The 22,062-nt window shown below is 36.3% G+C and overlaps 1 protein-coding gene across 8 annotated transcripts in view; it reads left to right on the forward strand.

Annotated features, from left to right (window-relative positions):
• ntng1a (netrin g1a) overlaps nt 1–22,062 on the forward strand; it is a 193,549-nt gene that overhangs the window by 141,268 nt on the left and 30,219 nt on the right. For 7 of the 8 annotated variants that reach the window (XM_055182952.2, XM_055182951.2, XM_055182955.2 and 4 more), the window contains one exon: nt 1,075–2,629. The exons of the other annotated variant lie outside the window; for it this stretch is intronic. In XM_055182952.2, coding sequence (XP_055038927.2) covers nt 1,075–1,322 — 248 coding nt within the window. In that variant the 3' untranslated portion in view covers nt 1,323–2,629. Of the gene's footprint in view, nt 1–1,074; nt 2,630–22,062 lie in introns of those variants that run through there. 8 annotated transcript variants of the gene reach the window in all.

The raw sequence follows: 22,062 nt of genomic DNA on the forward strand, positions 1-22,062 counted from the left end.
TTCAGCAGAACATGAAGTAGACTCAGATGATGTAGATTGCAAATTTTCTCCTTCTCGCTTATCTTTCCGTGCTTTTTTGAAAAAGAGTAATATTGAACTTTGCCCGCCAACTGCCATTGTCACCGAAAATTAATGAACTCTCATGCGAATATGACACCGCACGTTACGCACAACAACACATGACATTAGCTAATCCAATCAAGATTGAAAACAGCTGCATTTTACAGTGCAGCATTTTGGTCAATCTATCAGACTAAGAAATCAACATTTTCTTATTTTATTTTAAGCAATTGGAAATCTGAGGGGCGGACATGTAAATGAGGGGGCAAAGGCCCACCCAGGCCCCCTCGTGGCTACGCCCTGGCTGACGCGTCACACGGCCGGCGGAGGGAGATAAGTTGTGGTTTGAGGGTGCATATTTTTTGTTTTTCTTGTCAAAAATGACAACCGTTTCGCTAGATAAGACCCCCATGCCTCGCCTGGGATTGTTTAGAATCCTTTGAAACTCCGTTGAAACTGCAATTTGAAACTGCATCAAAACTGTTACGTGTTGGTGTCCATTAAAATGAGAAAAATCCTGGAATGTTTTCCTCGGGGAACATGGTTTCTTCTCGACTGAGCGGGGAAGGACATCAGCGTTTTGAGTGACATGGTGGTGAGTAAATTATCTGGATTTTTTTTATTGAGAAAATTGACTAATCCTTTAATGTGTGCACCTTGAACTGTACATTATTAATAAAAAATGGATACAGTTAATGATTTTATTCTGGAACGATGATGCAAAGTATCATTCTGAATTATTTGTTTTTAATCAAAAATTGTATCAATATTTTTCACTTATGAATTTCTATTAATAATGATATTAAGTTTTCTACTTGCGCTTTATTTCAATCAATATTTTGCCTGCACTTTGTATTGACTATTTCTGTCTATTTTCAGCAATAGATGAATATATGATATCTCAGGATAGAGCGCTATGTAATCAAAGAAGTGTTCATATTTGTTAGGGTGTAGCATGTGTGTGTGTGTGTATATGTGTGTCTACTGCTGACCCTCTCTTTCTCAATGCTGCAGCCCGGGTGTGTGACAACGAGCTCCTGCGTTGCCAAAACGGCGGCACGTGCGTGAACAACGTCCGTTGTAACTGTCCACAGGATTACACCGGCCTGCTGTGCGAGAAACGCCGCTGCGAGAACGAGCCGGGCGGCTGCGGAGGGCCGGACTCGGGCCAGGTTTCCCTCCGGGCCCCTGCGTTGATACTGCTTTTGCTGCTGTCCGCAATGGGTCCCAAACTCCTCGTGGAGATCTGCTGGATCCTTTGAAAGATCAGCTTCTTCTGTATAAGCAGAGCACCAGACCCACCGACACTCGGCAAGCCAAGTGGAATGTGCCCAAATATCAAAGCGAAATTTGAGAGGATGACAGGCGAAATACAATAAATAAATACATCAATAAAATATAGTATTTATAAAAAATGGATTAAATATAAAAATCTAAAAGGTTAAAGTGTTATTTATAGAATTTATCTGAGCATATGCTTCATAAAGCAAATAAAAGGAAGTAGAGACACGAACTAAGCCATAGTAGATACTCACTCCCCCAACAGAAAGAGAGCTACGGGGATGGGAGCGGACAGACTCATCCCTTTATCACCACGGCAACGGGAGCTACGTCCAGCCAGCGGCATTTGTACGAGTCTGCCGTCGCCCCTCACCTGAGCCGTTCTGGGTATCATGTTGGCTAGACTGCTTTCGGCTGTTTCGACACAGAGCGATGAAAAACTTGGATTGTGTGAGCTGGCAAAATATCCTAAAAATAAAGCGAGGAGTAATAATAATCAGAAGGACTCTTGAAGCGAAACCTAAGCATTCTTTGCTGTCAGTGCATTGTGGATATAAGGAAATTGATTCATTCGGTCCGCTTTCAAACTGAGCTTGTCCCGCCGACGTCCCTGAAAAACTTTAGAGTGTCCTTTGTGTCAAAACCCCGCCCCCCTCGACCCTGTGCTTATGTGAATGTATACTGTAAACCTTACTGGTTGAATGATATTTATTTTTAATTTTGGGTTGGTCTGTGTGATGTTAGTCACACTCATGTGCACATCCCCACCCCTTCACCCTCCCAAATATGATTCTAACTTACTTAAGAAACCCATCATGTTGAAACGTGATAGACTGTTTGCTAAGGCCACGGTCAAAGATGTATGTTTTCACTCAAACAGATGAAGTGCTTAGACAGTCATCGGTGTATTTAATTTTTGTATTAATACAGAATTATTTTCTTGACAGAGTACAAATAATGTAGAACATATAATTTTTTGTATTATTGCTGAAATGTGTTTAAGGGCAACATTTTAATGTGTTCAATCAAGGTGCGAAACGGAATCAAATTTGGTTATGTTGATCTGAGGTTTAATTCATTTTTTGTTCCCTTTAAGTTTTCCTAAAGTATATTGGCAACGTGCTGGCATCAAAGAATATGAGTTTACGTACAGTATATATACTGTAATATAAACAGCATATATGCGGTATATAAGTGTAAAAAAAAAGAAATCACACCAAAGGACATTCTAAATGTTTCTTGTTGCTTTAACACAGAAGAATTTAAGTGAATAAAACTTTAAAAGGACTGTTTCGTGTGTTTGTTTACTCAAATGAGAAGTTTGTGCCTGCATTGAAAATGCAATAAATAATCGCATGTCTTTATACAACACATGCATATAAATTGCATACTTTGCAGAACAGTGGAAAATGCTTTAAGCTTCAGAATTTTCTGCACAGCATTTATCTTAAAGTCAATACGGTAATGATTTGTTTCAGTGAAACGCATTATCGGATGGGCAGAATTAAATATTAACAGCTATTGATGTCTCTTTGAGAGCCTGTTTTATGGAGTTGGTCTTGCCTGTGAGTAAACGGCCCATAAATCGCGCAGGGCTGTTTAAAATAGAAACTTTTACAGTTGTTTTCACGATTATAGACTGTAGCCTTACAATTACACATGAATGATTCATTTTTTAAGGAGGTGCTTGACACATTTGTCTACTGCAACAGTTTATGAGCAAATGGATACTGATTTATTAACCCATACAATTGTGATGTTGTACATTTATAAAAAAAGATTTATTTACATAAGAAGAGTTTGGTTCCAAAACGCAATAAATCCATTTTGATGAATTTGGGTAAAAATGCTCTTTTTATACCAAAAAAGTGACGAGGTGAAAAACAAAATTTTCTGTTACAAACTTTAGTTTATAATAACATGACAAATTCAAATTCATAATTTAATTTTAAAAGATTTATTATAAAAACAGATTTTTTCCCCGCAAAATGCAATAATGCATGATAAGTTTTTTTTTTTTCAAAATAAATCTATTGAATCAATATATAAATGTACATTCATCTTTACCATTTTATATTTATGTAGTTGACTAGTGATATACACTGATAAAAAATAAACATTAAAGGCATTAACCAAAACACTTTGTCATATTAAGAACACTGTTATTGCTGCTGTCATCCTTGGGACATTGTCACTGAACTTTTTTGACGGCGATGAGCTGTAAAATGTTTTGGTCCTGCTCAATTTTTGTTGACTTCGAGTAAGATAATGCAAAAGTTTTTTATAAGATCCTCTGAGGTCAATGTGTTAGCATGACAAAAGCTTGATGCTGTCGTGTGAGAACAAACAACAGCCGTCATTTTTTCCTTCGCCCGAATGCCTTTCACATAATTTATTCGATTTTGATGGCTTGCTTTTCTTTCCCGCCACAAAAAACCACCACAGGTTTATCAATGCCATCAAAAGTATTATTTTGTTTTTGTTTGTTTGTTGATCACGAAGTACAAAGTAGTTGAGAAAAACCTGGATTCAGTGTGTATTTAAAGCGCCGCCATTATTGTTTACAATGCGTGGAATGGTGCGCTGTGATTTGTTAAATGGATTTATTGCATTCTGCAGAGAAGAAGGACTGCTGTTTATCATGTTTTGGGAGAAAAGATGACAGAATAACATGGTGGATATTTGATTTTACATAAAATTAAGAATTTTTATACTGACCTGATTTAATACAGATTTTTGCGGTAACTCCTTTTTTTAAGGCGTTTATCGCAGTTTGGAACCAAACTCTTCATTTGGAGAAACATAATGGCATTATTCAAAACATGTCATTACGTGCCATATATATATACATATATATACACATATACATATACATATACATACATACATACATACATACATACATACATACATACATATATATATATACATACATATATATATATTTGCCTAAACCAAAAATTTGGGTATTGGTGAGTAGGCAAATCACTATAATCCAAAAACTGCCCACTTGAAAAAAATGGACAGCATGAGAACATTTTACAATGCTAAAAATCTTGTAAGGTTGTAAATAGTTTGATTGAATTATCTGAAATTGTATATTGTATTTACATTTACGCATTTGGCAAACACTTTTATCCAAAATGACATATGGTGCATTACAAGTTACACATTTTTTAATCAGTGTGTGTGTTCCTGTATTCAAACCCATGGCCTATTGCACTGCTAACACAATGATCTACCAATGAGCTATGAGAACAACCAAAACCTTTGTACCCTGTCTCTGACCTGTGATATCATAAACTATTTTCTCCATGTAATATTAGGGCTTGAATAGCAGATGTCATCGTGCTGAAGCAGTGGACCAGATCAATCCAATGATTTGCATCTTAACAACAGAGTAATTGTTGGCCCCTAATGTGATATTCATTGCAGCCCCTGATCATCTCATCTCTGCGTCAGGGCGGAGAAATCTTCCGGACCCTGCAGAACGATCACGTTACCCTGTTTCAGGTTAATAATCTCTTTGGATGTGCTGTCGATAAGGGGTTATAGCTGATATCGCCCTTACAGTCACACTCTCACCCATTTCATTTGTATAAAGGTAAGATGATTTATAGGTTTAAATATACAGACTTTGTTTCCGTATTTGGTTTTGTTTGGGTTTTTCAGTGTTAACAATTATTTATGCAATTTTCCTTTTCCATTTTATTTTACTTTATTAAATTATTCTTTAAAATATAGGTAATATATTATGTTTTACATTTTCGCAGTCACAGCAATGGCATACAGTTTGTCATCGTAACTACACCTACAGTTATTTAAAAGTAAATATAATATTCATAGATGCAGTTTTATTACTTACTTCTTAAGTTTCAATTTTATTTTTAGCACTTTTGACAATTGTGACCTTGTCTGTGAAATGCATGCTAAATTAATTATGAGACGGGGAGCATCAAAGTTTAATCATTGATTTCACATTAATTTAAATCTTTGACATGACCTTTCTCGGTCAATAATAAATATATCAAGGTTATATGTTTCTTTACATTATGTAGGATGATTTTATAAACACACTGTAAAAAATCCTTGTTGCACTTACATTTTTAAGTTTAATTAATCAACTTGAATTTAAAATTGTAACTTTATTGATTAATGTGAAGGTGCTATAAATAATAAAAATCAAGTTAATTTAATTTAAGTTACTTCAACTGAATTTTGTAATTTAAAACTTGTTACTAGAAGGTTGAAATAAATTGTAGTTTCAAGTTGATTAATCTTAAAAATAGCAAAAAAAAATGTATCATGTTATATAAAAAAAATATTATTGTGATTTTATTTATACACAAATTATGTACATGAGTGATAAAACTGCAGAAATGTTATCACTTTTTCGGATCATTATTCACAATGCCGTTTGTATGCGAAGATTTTCATAAGATCCATATTACACTGCAAAAAATGATGTGTTAATTTTTAACACATTGTGTGTGTCATGCCATTTAAGGCGTTATTTCATGTTAAAATAAATGAAAGGGCCAACACAAGTTGTGTTAAAAACGGTGATGGGAGTAACGGGTTACAAAGTAATTCCGTTACTGTAATTCCACTACTTTTAGCGGTAAATAACATGTAACGAAGTATTTTTTTGAATCAAGTAACGCATTTAAATGAGTTGGTTACTCTATTTTGTGATAAATGAACATGACCTTAAATGGCATGACACACATAATGTGTTAAAAATTGGCACATAATTTTTTGCAGTGTAGTCATAACTGTAAACGTAATTTACACTAAATTGCAAAACTTTTTAAGTGAGTGATTTATTTGTTGTATTGCAGGATAAAGTGCAACACCTGTATGCATTTTTGTACATAAAATATTGATGTCGGACAACAGTTATTTCTATACTACCAAACAATGGCATAGTCCTGCCTTCCCCTATTTTAGATTCCTGACCAGCTAACCGGTAGAGTTCATGACATCACCCCATGTACATTTGTACCATATTGGTTCAGTGCTGCAAGTTTCTAGTTATCCAGACAGACATAAGCAACACTGACAAAGAGAATAAACAATCCAGAGAATCCATATACTTGGCAAATTCAGTCTGTTCAACAAACCCCGTGAACCCAGCCAACAAACCGCCTCAGCCAAAATCAGCTACAGAGTTTCTTCACTTCTGCTTATATTACTGATGGTTTTCTAAAGGGATCACTGCGTCTGTCTGTGTTTTTATTTCTGCATATTTTATTACATGTCTATCTGTTGTTTCATTTTAAAGCAATGTGTCAACAGATGCCTTCTATCAATCTTTCATATTTTCCACTTGCTACTTTCAGCTTCAGTAAACCTGTTATTTTAATTCAGTTTTTGTTTCTGTTAATGAAAATGTTATAGGAAGTATTCATTTAACCTTAAATGAAATCCATGTTGATTTGTGTTTTTCTTCTCTAAGTAAATAAAAAATGCAATAATGTTGTGTGATATGTTTTGAAATAACTGTACTTCAAGTGGAAAATTTTCAGACAATCCTTTTGCTAACTAGTGAAGATAATATTCCTTGAATGACTTCTTTGAAGTCATAGTGTGATGCAATGTCAACATCAAAATGAAAAGTAAACCAAGGTTACCACAGTAAAGAAAAGAAAATCCTGCCACCCAAAACATAGACGACTGACAGACTTCTGTAAGATCATTATCCACTATACAGAGTCTCTCTTTTCTTCCCTGAACAAAAGCTTTGTATCTAATCCTTTTTCGTGGAAGAGAAATGGTGATGGTATTCCCTACACCTCAATGGGAATATCTCTGCAAAAACACTGGGATGTCTATGCGCTATTAAAAGACAGAAAACAGTAAGGCACGGCAGAATAGGTATAGCACATGAAACACTGAAGGTCAGACAATTGTGGAAATTATAAATATTTAGGCCCGCTCTAAAAACAGAATGCGGATCTGCTGTACAAAGATAATATATTTGTGACTTTGTCTCCAAAATTCTGGCTAAAGTTTCATAATCTAAATATGAGATTTGCTGCAACAAAGTTTGATTAAAATCATTGATTTCACATTAAAGATATCAAGGTTATATTTTAACAGAATGTCCTTTACGTTATGTAGGATCATTTTATGTAGAAAACAATAAATCACAAAAAAATGTTAGACAAATATTTTAAAAGTTATAAATAAACTTAAAATATATTTTTTTAAATATTTTTTCTACACACACACAATGTTGGTGATTCAGTGTAAAAAGTAATTTAAGGATTATAGGATTTACAATCCTATCCATCTTTCTAATTTCAACAGATACACTGTTAAAAGTAAAATTTGTATCAACTTAAAAAATTACTTTCATTGGTAACACCTAAAATGTTTTTAAAAAATTCAACTTACATTTTCTGACTTTAAGGGAACAATTTAAAATTTTAGGTGTTACCAGTTGAAGTAATTTTTTCACCTTACATTTTTCACTTAGAATGAGAAAATGTAAGTTTATAAAACTTAATTTTCTACGTTTTTTTCCAATTAAAGTATTTTTTTTAAGTGGACCTGGGGCCTCATTTAAAAAATGCTGCGTAGAAACTATCCTAAATTTGATCTCACGATCATTTCTCAAAAATGCGCAAAAATGTGTGATTCATAAAACGAGTGTACAGACAGAAAACGCGCGTACCCCTTTCTTTCAGATGTGAAATCTATAAATCCGAATGATCTTGAACTTGTGCGCAGCTGAGCAGTTTCAGATTTCCACCTTAAACGATGCCCTATTAATGTCATTGACGTATAAAAAAGCGCCTGTCAATTTTCAAATCTTTTTCGAGCAGCAAGAATGGCTTTTATTTCCAAAAACCTGCAGCATCGGACAAGCAAAAGTGTGTACGCCTGCTCAGACCCTTACATGTCGCTTAGCACTTTTCCACATCAAAACAAGTTTTTATAAATATGCACTTTGCCGTGGATTTTTTCGTACGCACATTTTACGATCAAATCAGTGCATATGCATGCTTTATACAGTATATGAGGCCCCAGCTTTCACTTTTTACAACAATTTTAACTTTTTACAACAATTTTAGAAAGATTTAGTGATACATTTAGGTGCACAAAGTCACTTGATTGTTTCAATGGCCGATACATGAGCCTATACGTACCTATAGTCACGTAAATTTGTGATCCTTTACTGTGACACTGTCCTGTTTTTCCGCATTTTTACGTGACCGTATCACGTATTTCTGTTTACGTGTCATTGGCATGTATTGGTTACTCAACTGTTTTGTCCTATTTTCTTACCATTGTTGCTTCGGTTTAGGGTTACATTTACATACTGTAAAATGACATCCTTACCCAAACACAACTCTAAAAAATTGTTTAAAAATCAGAAAATATAAAAAATCTGAAATTTTTTTTATAAACCAATACTTAAAGTGACAACCTAAAGCAAACACCAAATCTAACCCTAAACCGATGCGTCAATGGTTTGAAAATAGTAGTAATCAATATGTGCACTGCAAAAAATTATTTTCAAGAAAAAAATTATTGGGTTTTTTCGTCTTGTTTTCAGCAAAAACATCCAAAAATTCTTAAATTAATATACTTTTTCTTGATGAGCAAAACGACCCAAGAAAACAAGTCTAGTTTTTAGACCAAAAATATGAAATTTAAGTGATTTTGTGCATAAAACAAGAAAACATTTTTTTTTGCTTATCCCACTGGCAGATTTTTTTGCTTGTTTTATGCACAAAATCACTTAATTTTGATATTTTTGGTCTAAAAACTTTAGTCGACAAAAATACTAAGAATTTTTTTCTTGAAAAAAATTCTTGACATTTTTTGCAGTGTGACAATGACACGTAAACAGAAATACGTGATACGGTCACGTAAAAATGTGGAAAAACGTGACAGTGTCAGAGAAAAGAATAATAATTTACGTGACTATAATAAAGGGTTCCATTTTCAAATTAGCATAAACCTTTTTTGTTACAAATGTTATTGTAATAATTTTTCGGTCCATTTGTCACTCAAGATAAACTTTTTTTGTAACAAAAATTCACTGATGTGAAGGATGATAACAAGAAAAAATGAGCGGTGTGCAACTGGTCACATGACTTCTTAATGTAAGCTGTTTATCCCCATTCATATGCCTGAAGTATTCACTTCATTGTTGTGTACATTTGTCAAAAGTGCTTTAACTGTGCCTCAGTTAAAAAGAACAATTGCAGGTGAGATTTTAAAATGAAATTTCGTAATGATCTTATACAGCCTATAGCCTCGTAGATTACTCAACGCAAGTTCATTACGCCACAAGCTTCATGTGACAAACACATACAAATAAAACTAAAAAATCTTGGGCACGGACTTGTGCCTGGGGCAGAGGCAGGTGTATGACTGTAGATTATTCCAGTTAGTTTCTCTCACCTCTCCAGAAATTCAAAATATACAAGAACCATATCTCGCTCTCTCTAAGAGGTAAACACACACACAGATCGGCAGCACTGCTAGCATTCTCTGGCAGTGGGGAAATAGACTTCTTTTGCAGCATGGCCAAGATAAACTAAAGATGTAATGCATTATTTAGACCTACGGCATGCTCTTTCCACCAGTAGATAAGCAAAAGGTGTGAATACCAGACACTGTGGATGTAATTTCAATGGTAGGCACACACACATAAAATCTTATGGTTTTGAATAACAATGTGGTTTGAATGGTACATAGAGTTTATAAAGAGGAGTGAGCATTTTAGACCTTGTCCTACAGTATAAGCAACCACTCTGATGCCCTTTCTGCAGGTTTATAGGGATGAAATGAATTAAAATAAAACAGCCTTGAATTTCCAAACGAGATTAAGTGCATTCATAAAGCTAAAGTGATTGTCTTAGGACCTGTACATTAAATTGTAAAAGGTCCCGTGTTGTGAAAGCACAAATCCTCAGTTTAAATCTGATAAGGTCATCAGAGATCAGAGTCTCACGTCCTTCTGATGTTTCATTCCTCTGATCATCCGTCCCAAAACATCCCACTGCTATAGCGTCCAATCTACTAATGAATGTCCTACTAAAGCTTCTCTCTCTCTCTCTCTCTCTCTCTCTCTCTCTCTCTCTCTCTCTCTCTCTTTGTTGTTTGACCAAAGTTTGATGTCCACAAGTGAAAAATGACATTCCAGGTCGAGGACTTAAGAGATGCTCAGGTTAATGAATGGCCAGCAGATGTTCGTTAATAGGCTAATGCAGTTCTTTCTTCTCTGTAATATTTTTGCTAGTACAGGCGGTCAGAGATAAGTACAGACCTGTATAAATAATTTGGCCTACATTTAATCTGACCGGACTACAAGGAAACAATGCCACTTTCCTACTTTTATTTAAACAAATAGCTAAGTTTGATATTTTGACCTCAAAGCGAATGATGTTATAAACTCTGTCTCAAGCTCCCCAAAGTAGACATACTTTAACTTTCAACTTTGTTTCAGAAATGTCCCCTAAAATTCATTAGGAGAACTGAAAATAGAAGTCCACTATAGTTAACATACTGTATGGTACAGAGCTATAAAATTGATATGAATGGTTTAGTGAGTTGGTCTTGGGAGAAATGTGAAATTAGTTTAATATCTACCTCGTGGCCAATCTGAGCGCAGCTTGAGATGTTGTAAAGGTCAAATTTATAGGAAACTTGCAATTGCTGAGTCTTTTTCTCTGAAAAGATCTAGAAAGTCTGAACATTGGTTATTTCCAGGCCAGCTAACTGTTAATGCATCTATCAAATATTAGAACAAATAATGCACTAAATTCCTTGAAAAAGGCTCCAAAGTTTCAAACAAGTTTCTACACTGCAAAAAAATATTTTTAAGAAGAATGTTCTTAGTATTTTTGCCTTGTTTTCATTAAAAATATCTAAAAATTCTTAAATTAAGATGTTTTTTCTTGATGGGCGGAACGACCCAGGAAAATAAGTCTAGTTTTTAGACCAAGGGTATCAAATTTAAGTGATTTTGTGCATAACACTAGCAAACAAATCTGCCAATGGGATAAGCAAATTTTTCTTGAATTTAGTTGAATTTTAGATTGAATTTAGCAAAATGTTAAAGGGATAGTTTGGCCAAAAATGATATTAAACCCTTGATTTACTCACCCCCAAGCTGTCCGAGTTGCATATGTCCATCGTTTTTCAGACAAACACATTTTCGGATATTTCAGAAAATGTTTTAGATCTTTCAGTTAATTAAATGTGAATTTACGGGGTCCACGACCTTCAAGTCCAAAAAAAGTGCGTCCATCCTTCACAAAATAAATCCAAACGGCTCCAGGATGATAAATAAAGGTCTTCTGAGGGTAATCCGTGCGGTGTTGTTGTAGAAATATCCATATTTAAAACTTTATTAACTTAAAGAACTACCTTCCGGTAGCGCCGCCATCTTAGACTGCTCTGTATTCAGGAGAGAGTATTAATGTAGTGTACGCACTTTTCTTAGTGACGTATGACAAATTTGGAGGGCGGGGACACAGAGCAGCAGCAGAGAAACCTCTGTACGCTGCGTAAAGCTCTGATCTTGAATGCGGACGCGACTAAGATGGCGGCGCTACCGGAAGGTTGTTATTTTCGTTAATTACGTTTTAAATATGGATATTTCTACAACATTTATTTATTACAACTGGATTTATTTTGCGAAGGATGGACACACTTTTTTTGGACTTGAAGGTCGTGGACCCCGTAACTTCACGTTTAATTAACTGATAGATCTAAAACATTTTCTAAAATATCCGAAAATGTGTTTGTCTGAGGGACGATGGACGTGTGCAACTCGGACAGCTTGGGGGTGAGTGGATCGTGAGTTTAATATCATTTTTGTCAGAACTATCCCTTTAAAGACATTTTTGCTTACCCCATTGGCGGATTTTTTTGCTTGTTTTATGTATAAAGTCACTTAAATTTTATATTTTTGGTCTAAAAACTAGACTTATTTTCTTGGGTCATTTTGCTCATCAAGAAAAGCATCTTAAAGGAACAGTATGTAGGATTGTGGCCAAAATTGGTACTGCAATCACAAAACTTGTGGCTAAAACTGGTACTGCAATCACACAATTGGTGGCCAATACACAACATGGCGACATAAACATCAGTTGAGGGCTGCAACTCTTTAAATGACAATATCCTGGCTGGACCACTGTTGTCAGTGATATAAGTATTTGAAATGAAAATGATTTCTTAATGTCTAGTGACATATAAGGGCCATTTTATGATTAGTTGATATAAATGTCTCACATACTGTTCCTTTAATTTAAGAATTTTTGTTATTTCTACTGAAAACAAGACAAAAATACTAAGAACATTTTTTTTTTTAAAATAATTTCAATTAATTTCAATTTCATTTTTTGCAGCGTAAGGCTTTCTCTCCGGAATCGAACACTGATTCCCTGTCACCCGTGGTCACCGTGCTAGTTGCATAACTACCATCAAAAGTTCACAGGCCAGACATTCAATTGAGTCGTTGGCTCCGCAGGGGCGAGCGATTGGCCCGGGATTATCCTGTCAACAAACAAGTAAAAGTAGAGTAAAATCAAACTATACACTCTAAAAAATGATGGGTTATTGTCAACCCAGCTTTGGGTAAAAAAAAAACAACCCTTGGACTTATCCTGATTCACACTGTTAACATTTGCAAGACATGTTTGACTTTAAATAACTCTGCAAGTAACCAACATTTTATGCTTCAAGCAAAGATGGCGATAGAGAGGCAAAGCTTTAACCAATCCTTTCATTTCAGTCACTATTATTAGTATAAGGTTGTTACTTTTAAATATCTGACGCTAAACGCAAGCCATACGAATGCTGAATTGTACTTTTATATGCTTGACACAGAAAACTCTGACAGCCAACGCTCCCTACTGTGCAGTTCTCAAAGGATTTTGCATTGTACACACCTTAAGATGTTCAAAAGCGGCATGAAATCAGAGAAGTAGGATTACCGTTGTCACGTATGCTTAGACACACTAGAAATTTGGCATGGTGACAGAGGCACGGAGAACGCAAAGAAGTCACAGATAATATTAATACGCAGAGTAAAGGGTCATGGACACTTTCTACAAAAATAAAGGTTCCTGAAAGATTCTTTGTCATTGTTGTATTGTTTCATAAAGAATTTTAACAGCCACAAAACCAGCCATAACAAAACCTGTACGCATCTTACGCAATATAGTGCACATACTTAACCTCCTATGACCCGAGTTTTGGACTGTCTTTATTTTTCAGATTTCATCCAGCTATTTTGGGGTTAGGAATATGCAATAAATATAATAACCAAATATTTTTCTTAGAAAATGAAGAGGTGCATTTGTCCATGTTTGTGCACAACAGGTTCCAGTTACAGAGAATAAAGTATTGTGGTGCAAACAACAAAACATTTTGATGTCCACGTATGGTTTAGGAGGTTAATGCACGTTACAAATACACTGCAATGCTAAGAAAACACATCACAAATGCTAAAAGAAAGCTGAACGACTTCATGGCAATGTAAAACAGTGATTAAAGCAAAAAGCATGATCAAAGAAAGGTTTTTACGTTGAACAGATGTAGGGTTTTGACGTCCAATCGACATCGGGTTTTGGTGTCCAACCGACGTTGGGTCTTGACATCAGTCCGACAACGGGTCATGACGTCAGTCCGACGTTGTGTTTTGACGACGTTGTGTTTTGACCTCAGCCCGACATTCTGTTGTGATTTAAGGCGACGTTGGAAACCTAACGTTGGGTTTTGACGTCCACCCCATTTTCACTTCTAATCGAAACATAACTCCTGCCCAATATTAGAACTTGATGTCATGACGATGTTGGGTTTTGACATCAACCTGATTTTCATTTCCAACTGAAGCAGAATGTCTTGCTCCACATTACAGCTTTAAGCTTGAAGGTCGACATTTGGTTTTGACGTCAGTCAGACGTTGGGTTTTAACGTCAGGCCGACGTTGGGTTTTGACATCAACCTGATTTTCATTTCCAACTGAAGCAGAATGTCTTGCTCCACGTTACAGCTTGAAGGTCGACATTGGGTCAGTCCGACGTTGGCTTTTGACGTCAGGCCGATGTTGGGTTTTGACGTCAGTCTGACGTTGGGTTTTAACGTCAAGCCAACGTTGGGTTTTGGCGTCAGTCTGACGTTGGGTTTTGACGTCAGGCCAATTTTCATTTCTAATTGAAACAGAACTCCTGCCCAACATTAGAGCTTGATTTCATGTTGGGTTTTGACATCAACCTGATTTTCATTTCCAACTGAAGCAGAACATCTTGCTCGACGTTACAACTTGACGTTCTCATCCCTTTTCCACTTTATCCCATGAAATACAGCCATTTTTTATCCTCAACATTCTTTACGCACTGAAATTTTAATATGAACATTTCATATTATAATAAGATCTAAGCAATCCACACATGACAATTCATTTAAAATGAAAAATACAGAATTACAGGCCGACATTGGGTTTTGACGTCAGGTTGACGTTGAACTGAAGTCAAACCCAATGACGTCAAAACCCAACGTCGGCCTGTAATTCTGTATTTTTTTATTTTAAGTGAATTGTCATGTGTGGATTGCTCAGATCTCTTGCTCAGGGTTTTGACTTCAGCCCGACGTCGGATTTTGACCTTAAGTAAAATTTTGAGGATTATCAGAGGTCAAAATGTCCTTGTCAGTACTCCATGAAAAAAACTGCAATCCAAGTTTCACATATTGTATAATAAACTCTACGATACGTAATTGTTTAAGAATCTGGTTGGACTGTAGATGAACTTTTTACCCAGACAATGACTATACATATATGTTAACACAGATATTATAAGTAACCAGTTACTTGGTAAATTATTTAGTTTCCTTCTGTACAGCAACTTTTAATCTAAATGAAATCAAGTGCTTATTCGTATGCATTTTTAATAAAGTATTTTATAAAAAACAAATGCTCACCCAGACCGCAGTGAGTTCATGCGTGATGTCCAGAAGTGATTGTTGGAGTTTTTATTGCCAATATCTTGCAGAAGCATTAAGAATAAACTCTGTCTTTGGAGAGGCAGAGAAAAGCTGATGCCATCACATTTGTGGATGACAAATGAAAGTTGAATATACCTGCAGGCATTTCAGGAGAGCACAAGGGATTTGACACAGCCGGAGTGGTTAAGTTCAAGGATCACTTATTTTTCAGGAACCTAATAAATGCATGTATCTACACTGTAGCAACAAAATTCATACTACATACATTTATACTTATAGTTCAGTACATTTAATAGCTAATGAATAGATTACACACTTAAAAATAAAGGTGCTTGAAAGGTTCTTCACAGCAATGCTATAGAATAACTATTTTTAAATCCTCACAGAACCATCTAGTCAATGGTTCATTTCTTTCATACCTTTTTAAATATACAAACCATTTTTGAAAGAGAAAGGATCGTTTTATGTTAAAGGTTCTTAATGCAACCATTTAGCCAAAAATCCCTCTTATATGGCATCATGTAGCACCTTCATTTTTACAACTGTATGTCAGATTTATGTAGGATAATCTTACGTGTCATTATGAGTTAATACCCTCAGATTTAGAAACTACTTTTTTGGGAATGGAGAGCATTGTACAAAGTGTTTTTTTAAACAGATCCAGATCGGAATGTGAGTACACTGTCAAAAACATTGTCAAAATATGTATACTGGTACCAAATATACTGGTACCAAACAGAGCTTATTAGTACCTCAAGGATACATATTGGTTCCATATGTATAGCCTACATATCTATACCTAAAGGATATATATTAGGACCTTTTAAAAGGGTGCTGCCACCTGACAGCTTGGGACGTCAGGCCGACGTTGGGTTTTGGCGTCAGCTCGACGTTGGGTTTTGACATCAGCTCGACGTTGGGTTTTGATGTCAGCTCTACTTTGGGTTTTGACATCAACTGGACGTTGGGTTTTGACGTCAAGCCGATGTTGGGTTTTGACATCAACCCAACGTTAGTTTTTGATGTCAGCCCGACGTTGGATTTTGATGTCAGCCCAGCCGTGGTTTTTGACGTCAGGATGAAGTTGGGTTTTGATGTCAAACCAACTTTGGGTTGTTACGTCAGGCCAACTTTGTTTTTTGACGTCAGATCGACGTTGGGTTTTGAAGTCAGTTCGACGTTGGGATTCGATGTCAGGTCGACGTTGGGTTTTGACGTCAAGCCGACGTTGGATTTTGACATCAACCTGAAGTTGGATTTTGACGTCACCTTGACTTTGGCTTTTGATGTCAAGCCGATGTCGGGTTTTGACATCAACCCAACGTTAGTTTTTGATGTCAGCCCGACGTTGGATTTTGATGTCAGCCCAGCCGTGGTTTTTGACATCAGGATGAAGTTGGGTTTTGATGTCAAACCAACTTTGGGTTGTTACGTCATGCCAACTTTGTTTTTTGATGTCGGGTTTTGACGTCAGCTTGACGTTGGCTTTTGAAGTCAGGCCGAAGATTAGTTTTGAAGTCAACCCGACGTTGGGTTTTGAAGTCAGGCCGACGTTGGGGTTTGACATCAGGTTGACGTTGGGTTTTGACGTCAGGTTGACGTTGGGTTTTGACGTCAAGCCGATGTCGGGTTTTGACGTCAGCCCAACGTTAGTTTTTGATGTCAATCCAATGTTGGATTTTGATGTCAGCCCAGCCGTGGTTTTTGATGTCAGGATGAAGTTGGGTTTTGATGTCAAACCAACTTTGGGTTGTGAAGTCAGGCCAACTTTGTTTTTTGACGTCAGGTCGACGTTGGGTTTTGAAGTTAGGTCGACGTTGGGATTCGATGTCAGGTCGACATTGGGTTCTGACGTCAAGCCAACGTTGGATTTTGAAATCAACCTGAAGTTGGATTTTGACGTCACCTTGACTTTGGCTTTTAATGTCAAGCCGATGTCGGGTTTGACGTCAGCCCAACGTTAGTTTTTGATGTCAATCCAATGTTGGATTTTGACGTCAATCCGATGTTGGGTTTTGACGTCAGCTTGACGTTGGATTTTTACGTCAGCTTGACGTTGGCTTTTGAAGTCAGGCCGAAGATTAGTTTTGACGTCAACCCGATGTTGGGTTTTGAAGTCAGCCCGACGTTGGGTTTTGACATCAGGTGGACGTTGGGTTTTGACGTCAGGTCGACGTTGGGTTTTGACGTCAAGCCGATGTTGGGTTTTGACATCAACCTGACGTTGGATTTTGACGTCACCTTGACTTTGGCTTTTGATGTCAATCCGATGTTGGGTTTGACGTCAGCTTGACGTTGGGTTTTGACGTCAGCTTGACATCGGCTTTTGACGTCAGCCCGACGTTGGATTTTGATGTCAGCCCGGCTGTGGTTTTTGACGTCAGGATGAAGTTAGGTTTTGATGTCAAGCCAACTTTGGGTTGTGACTTCAGCCCGGCGTTGGGTTTTGACGTCAGACCGACGTTGGGTTTTGACGTCAGACTGACGTTGGGTTTTGCAGTCAGGCCGATATCTGTTAACATTAGTTAATGCACAACTAACATGAACTGTTGTTTAACAAAACATTAATAAATGCTGAATACACTATATTTCTCATTGTTAGTTCACGTTAGCTAATGCATTTCCTGATGTTAACAAATACAGCCTTGTTGTAAAGTTTAATCCATTAATAGCTTGTGCAGCGCGAGTGCAACCAGAGTTGAAGCGAGCTTCTTCTATTTCACTAAAGATTACAACATTTGTTCACTTTATCAAGCTCAGATCAGTGTAAAAGCATCTCTTGTCTCACCATTGATACAGTATGTGAAAACTAGACCACCCAAAAAGCAAAGTGAGAGGGCCGGCGCTTCCTTCCACCGAGAGCATCAGCAGATCGCCGGTCAGATTCTGCTCGCTACAGACACCAGATTCCTTTTCAAAACAACCACAGAGATGGTCTTATCTTATCAGGTTCAAGTGGCGGATAGACACGAGACTCGCTCGGTGTGCGATGCACTCCGACTGATGGCAGAGATCTGTTGTTGATGGATTTCATCTGCTATCGAGTCTGTGTGCGTGTGGTTCAATGCTTCCTGGAGACCTTTGGGTTTATTACAGCACCTCACTGGTGCCCGGGTCACTTTGAAATACTGAGCACTAAACCAGGCTGTGAAGCATTAAGGGTGCCTACACACTAGAGAAAGCTTCGGTAGAGCGTTTGACAGATAGGAATACGTAAGATGGATTTCGAGGGTTTGGGGGGTCAGTCTGAAATCAAGCGGGAGTACAGCAAATTCCATTTCAGAAGGAATTTTCATCTTTTATTTTTAAAGTTCACTGCTTCCAGGTCTTAACTTACCTTAACTTTTATTGTGCAATGGATTGTCATTAACTCTTTATGTTCCCGTGATGTACCACTTCAACAGTGTTCACTTAGATGATTTACATGCATTTTGCTTGCATCCAAAACAATTTACAGTGCATTCAATTTATGCATTCTTCAGTATGTGTATGTGTTTCCTGGGATTGATCCCATGCACTGCTAACGCCAGCTACAGGAACAAAAGAGAAACTATATTGTTGTTGCAATTGTATTAGTAGTATAGTGAACCACAATGGCGAATAAACAGAACAAGGATGGTGTATTTATTTCTCTAAAATTAAATGTTGCTGTTTCTGCATCAGGGGACGATGTGTTGGCGCGTAGTCGTGGGGAACATGACGTGATATTTACATCAGCTGCTGTCTTTTCCGATGACGGCTCCCAGATGACTGGCGGGACAGCACGGAGCAACCAATCGCTGCCAATGCAAGGCCTTACAGAGAAGTCGACCAGACAGCAAATACTACCAGCTTTCTGAAAATGTGTTTAGCATAGCGCTCGAATATTAAAACACAATATCCTCCGCAGGCCACAGAGTAATAATCAAAATACCACAGAGAGCAGAGGTACAGGTTCAATCTATACGAGACAAACACAAAAACACGGCGCTTTAAATGTCAAAGACGGTTTCATCTCGATGGAGGCGGGAATATAAAAGCGGTTTGCTTTGTGGATGGATGTCACTTTTGATGTGGTTTAACACATCTTTAGTTCCAGGCGTCTGCTCGATCAGAGAAGAGTTCTGGCATCTTGTTTCTCTAAATTTGCATCAGAAGATGAATGTTTACCGTAGGGGCCGTGAGCTGGAGGGAAGTATAGTTTTGTGTAAATCAATCCTCATCTGTTCAGGAGATAGACACACATTTAGATGACTTTGAGAAGCATCTTATCATCAATGACCCCATCGTCTTCCTTCGAACACTTAGAAGCTTCATATAAGCTGCAACAGACTGACACTATTTCTCACACTTTCAAGTGAATCCAAACGTTGATAGTGATGTTTTCTCTCGAACCGTTAATGCGAAAGCTCTCCAGTCCGGACGACTGACGCATGTTTGTGAACAAACTCGAACACAAAAGGTCCATTAGTGCTTAAAGTTTTACTTTCTGCAATTCTCCAAATAGCACTATTTAAAGAAAGAAAACAGGAATAAAGGTGAAAAAGCATTAATTTTATTTTGTAGATAAACATGAACACAGATTTCCGAGCATTAGCAGTGAAAATTTAAGAATGATTTAAGGATAGTGCCGTAAAATACATATAGGGCTAATATTTTTTGTAGTACTCCTTAAAGGGGACATTTCACAAAACTTTTTAAGATGTAAAATACATTTTTGGTGTCCCCAGAGTACGTATGTGAAGTTTTAGCTCAAAATACCATACAGATAATTTATTATAGCATGTTAAAATTGCCCACTTTGTAGGTGTGAGCAAAAACTTGTCATTTTGGTTGTCCTTTTAAATGCAAATGAGCTGATCTCTGTACTAAATGGCAGTGCCGTGGTTGGATAGTGCAGATTAAGGGGAGGTATTAACCCCTTCTGACATCACAAGGGGAGCCAAATTCACATGCTTGCAGGGAATGGTTTACCAAAACTAAGTTACTGGGTTGATCTGGGTCACATTTCTAGGTTGATAGAAGCACTGGCGACCAAATTATTGCACTTAAACATGGAAAAAGTCCGATTTTCGTGATATGTCCCCTTTAATATAAACTTAAGAACATCTAATTGTACTCATCTGTGCTATTTTGAAACACTTTTTATTTCAATACACTAAAAATCTATTTAAGTATCACTGATATTTAGCGTACTTTTTACAAGTGCACTTAAGTACTACTGAAGTGGAGCTATACTTTTAATTAGTCTATTTGTAGTGTATAACTCTTTATAATTTTATTTAGCACAGAAAATAACAATGTACTACAAATGTACTTTCTGGTATTTAAGTATATTTATAGTACATTCAAGTATACTTTATTTTTACATGGGAAGAAGTGGACATTTCTGGCTATAGATAAAGGAGGATATCATTATTCAGTGTTGCTGTTTTGATATTAAATTATAAATTATGAACTTATGTCATTAGTTATGCACTCAACAAAAATGAAATGTTGGATTTACTTAAAAATATTTTGTCAACAGGTTCCACATAATTTGTTAAGTAAACTCAACGAACAATAATTAAGTTCATTTAACAAACGAAGATTAAGTAAACAACAGTTGAGTTGATTGTACATGAAAAAATAATTAATGATGACAAAAATTTGAATAATGCCATTTTATAAACTTCACCCCTTTTATCTAATAACTCCTTAACACTGAATCAATCAATCAGTGCAGCTGCTTAATACAACTAATCATATAAGCCTCTTAATTATAACTTATCAAGTACATCACAAATATATTTGAAATGAAATGTTACATTTCAAAGCATTAATTTGTTTGTTTTTGTTCTAATAATATATCAGAACAAGTTAATTCACTCATAGTTGGCCACAGGTACCTACCTAATGGTGCTACACTTCTGCAAGAGGGTGGCAGAACAACAACAATTACCCATAATACACTGCAACATCATTAGCCAATGAGATGCCAGTCTGTATTGGTTTTATTAATCTGTTAATTTTACACAACACTGTTATGTTGGCTGAACAAATAATTTTAAAGTAAAGCTGACAAGACACACCTTTTTGTTGAATAAACTCAATTAAATTAAGTTCACGTTGTTAAATTAATTTTTTAAGTAATCACAATATGAAATGATCTTTATCTAGTAGGTATAGTAATATCAATGTACTGGTACTAGTAGTATACTTGTATAAGCTATTTCAATATCATTTGGAACTAAATTAGCCCACTTTTTAGTTTTTAAAGGGCTCATATTATGAGATTTCTTTAAGTTGTAAAATAAATCTTTGGTGTCCCCAGAGTGCTTATGTGAAATTTTAGCTCAAAATACCCAATATATAATTTATTATTGCTTGTTAAAATTCCCATTTTGTAGGACTTAGCAAAAATGTGCCATTTTTTGGTGTGTCCTTTAAAATGCAAATGAGCTGATGAAATGCAAACACTGATCACCATAATGGTGGTTTGTTGCAATTGAAACTCAATTGTGCTGTCAATTATTTTTTGTGCCATAGTTGGATAGTGCAGATTAAGAGGTGGTATTATTGTAATTGGCCTTGCTACCTACTCACAAAACATGCGAAATCTGAACTACCTATTTTTTCACAGGCTTGCGGAGAATGGTTTACCAAAACTTTTTCATGTTTTCGAGGTTGATAAAAGCACTGGAGACCCAATAATAGCACTTAAACATAGAAAAAGTCACATTTTCATGCTATGACCCCTTTAGTATAGTTTTAATTCCATATTAAGTGTAA

Source organism: Misgurnus anguillicaudatus, chromosome 25, assembly GCF_027580225.2.
Source record: "Misgurnus anguillicaudatus chromosome 25, ASM2758022v2, whole genome shotgun sequence".
Lineage (NCBI taxonomy): Eukaryota > Metazoa > Chordata > Actinopteri > Cypriniformes > Cobitidae > Misgurnus > Misgurnus anguillicaudatus.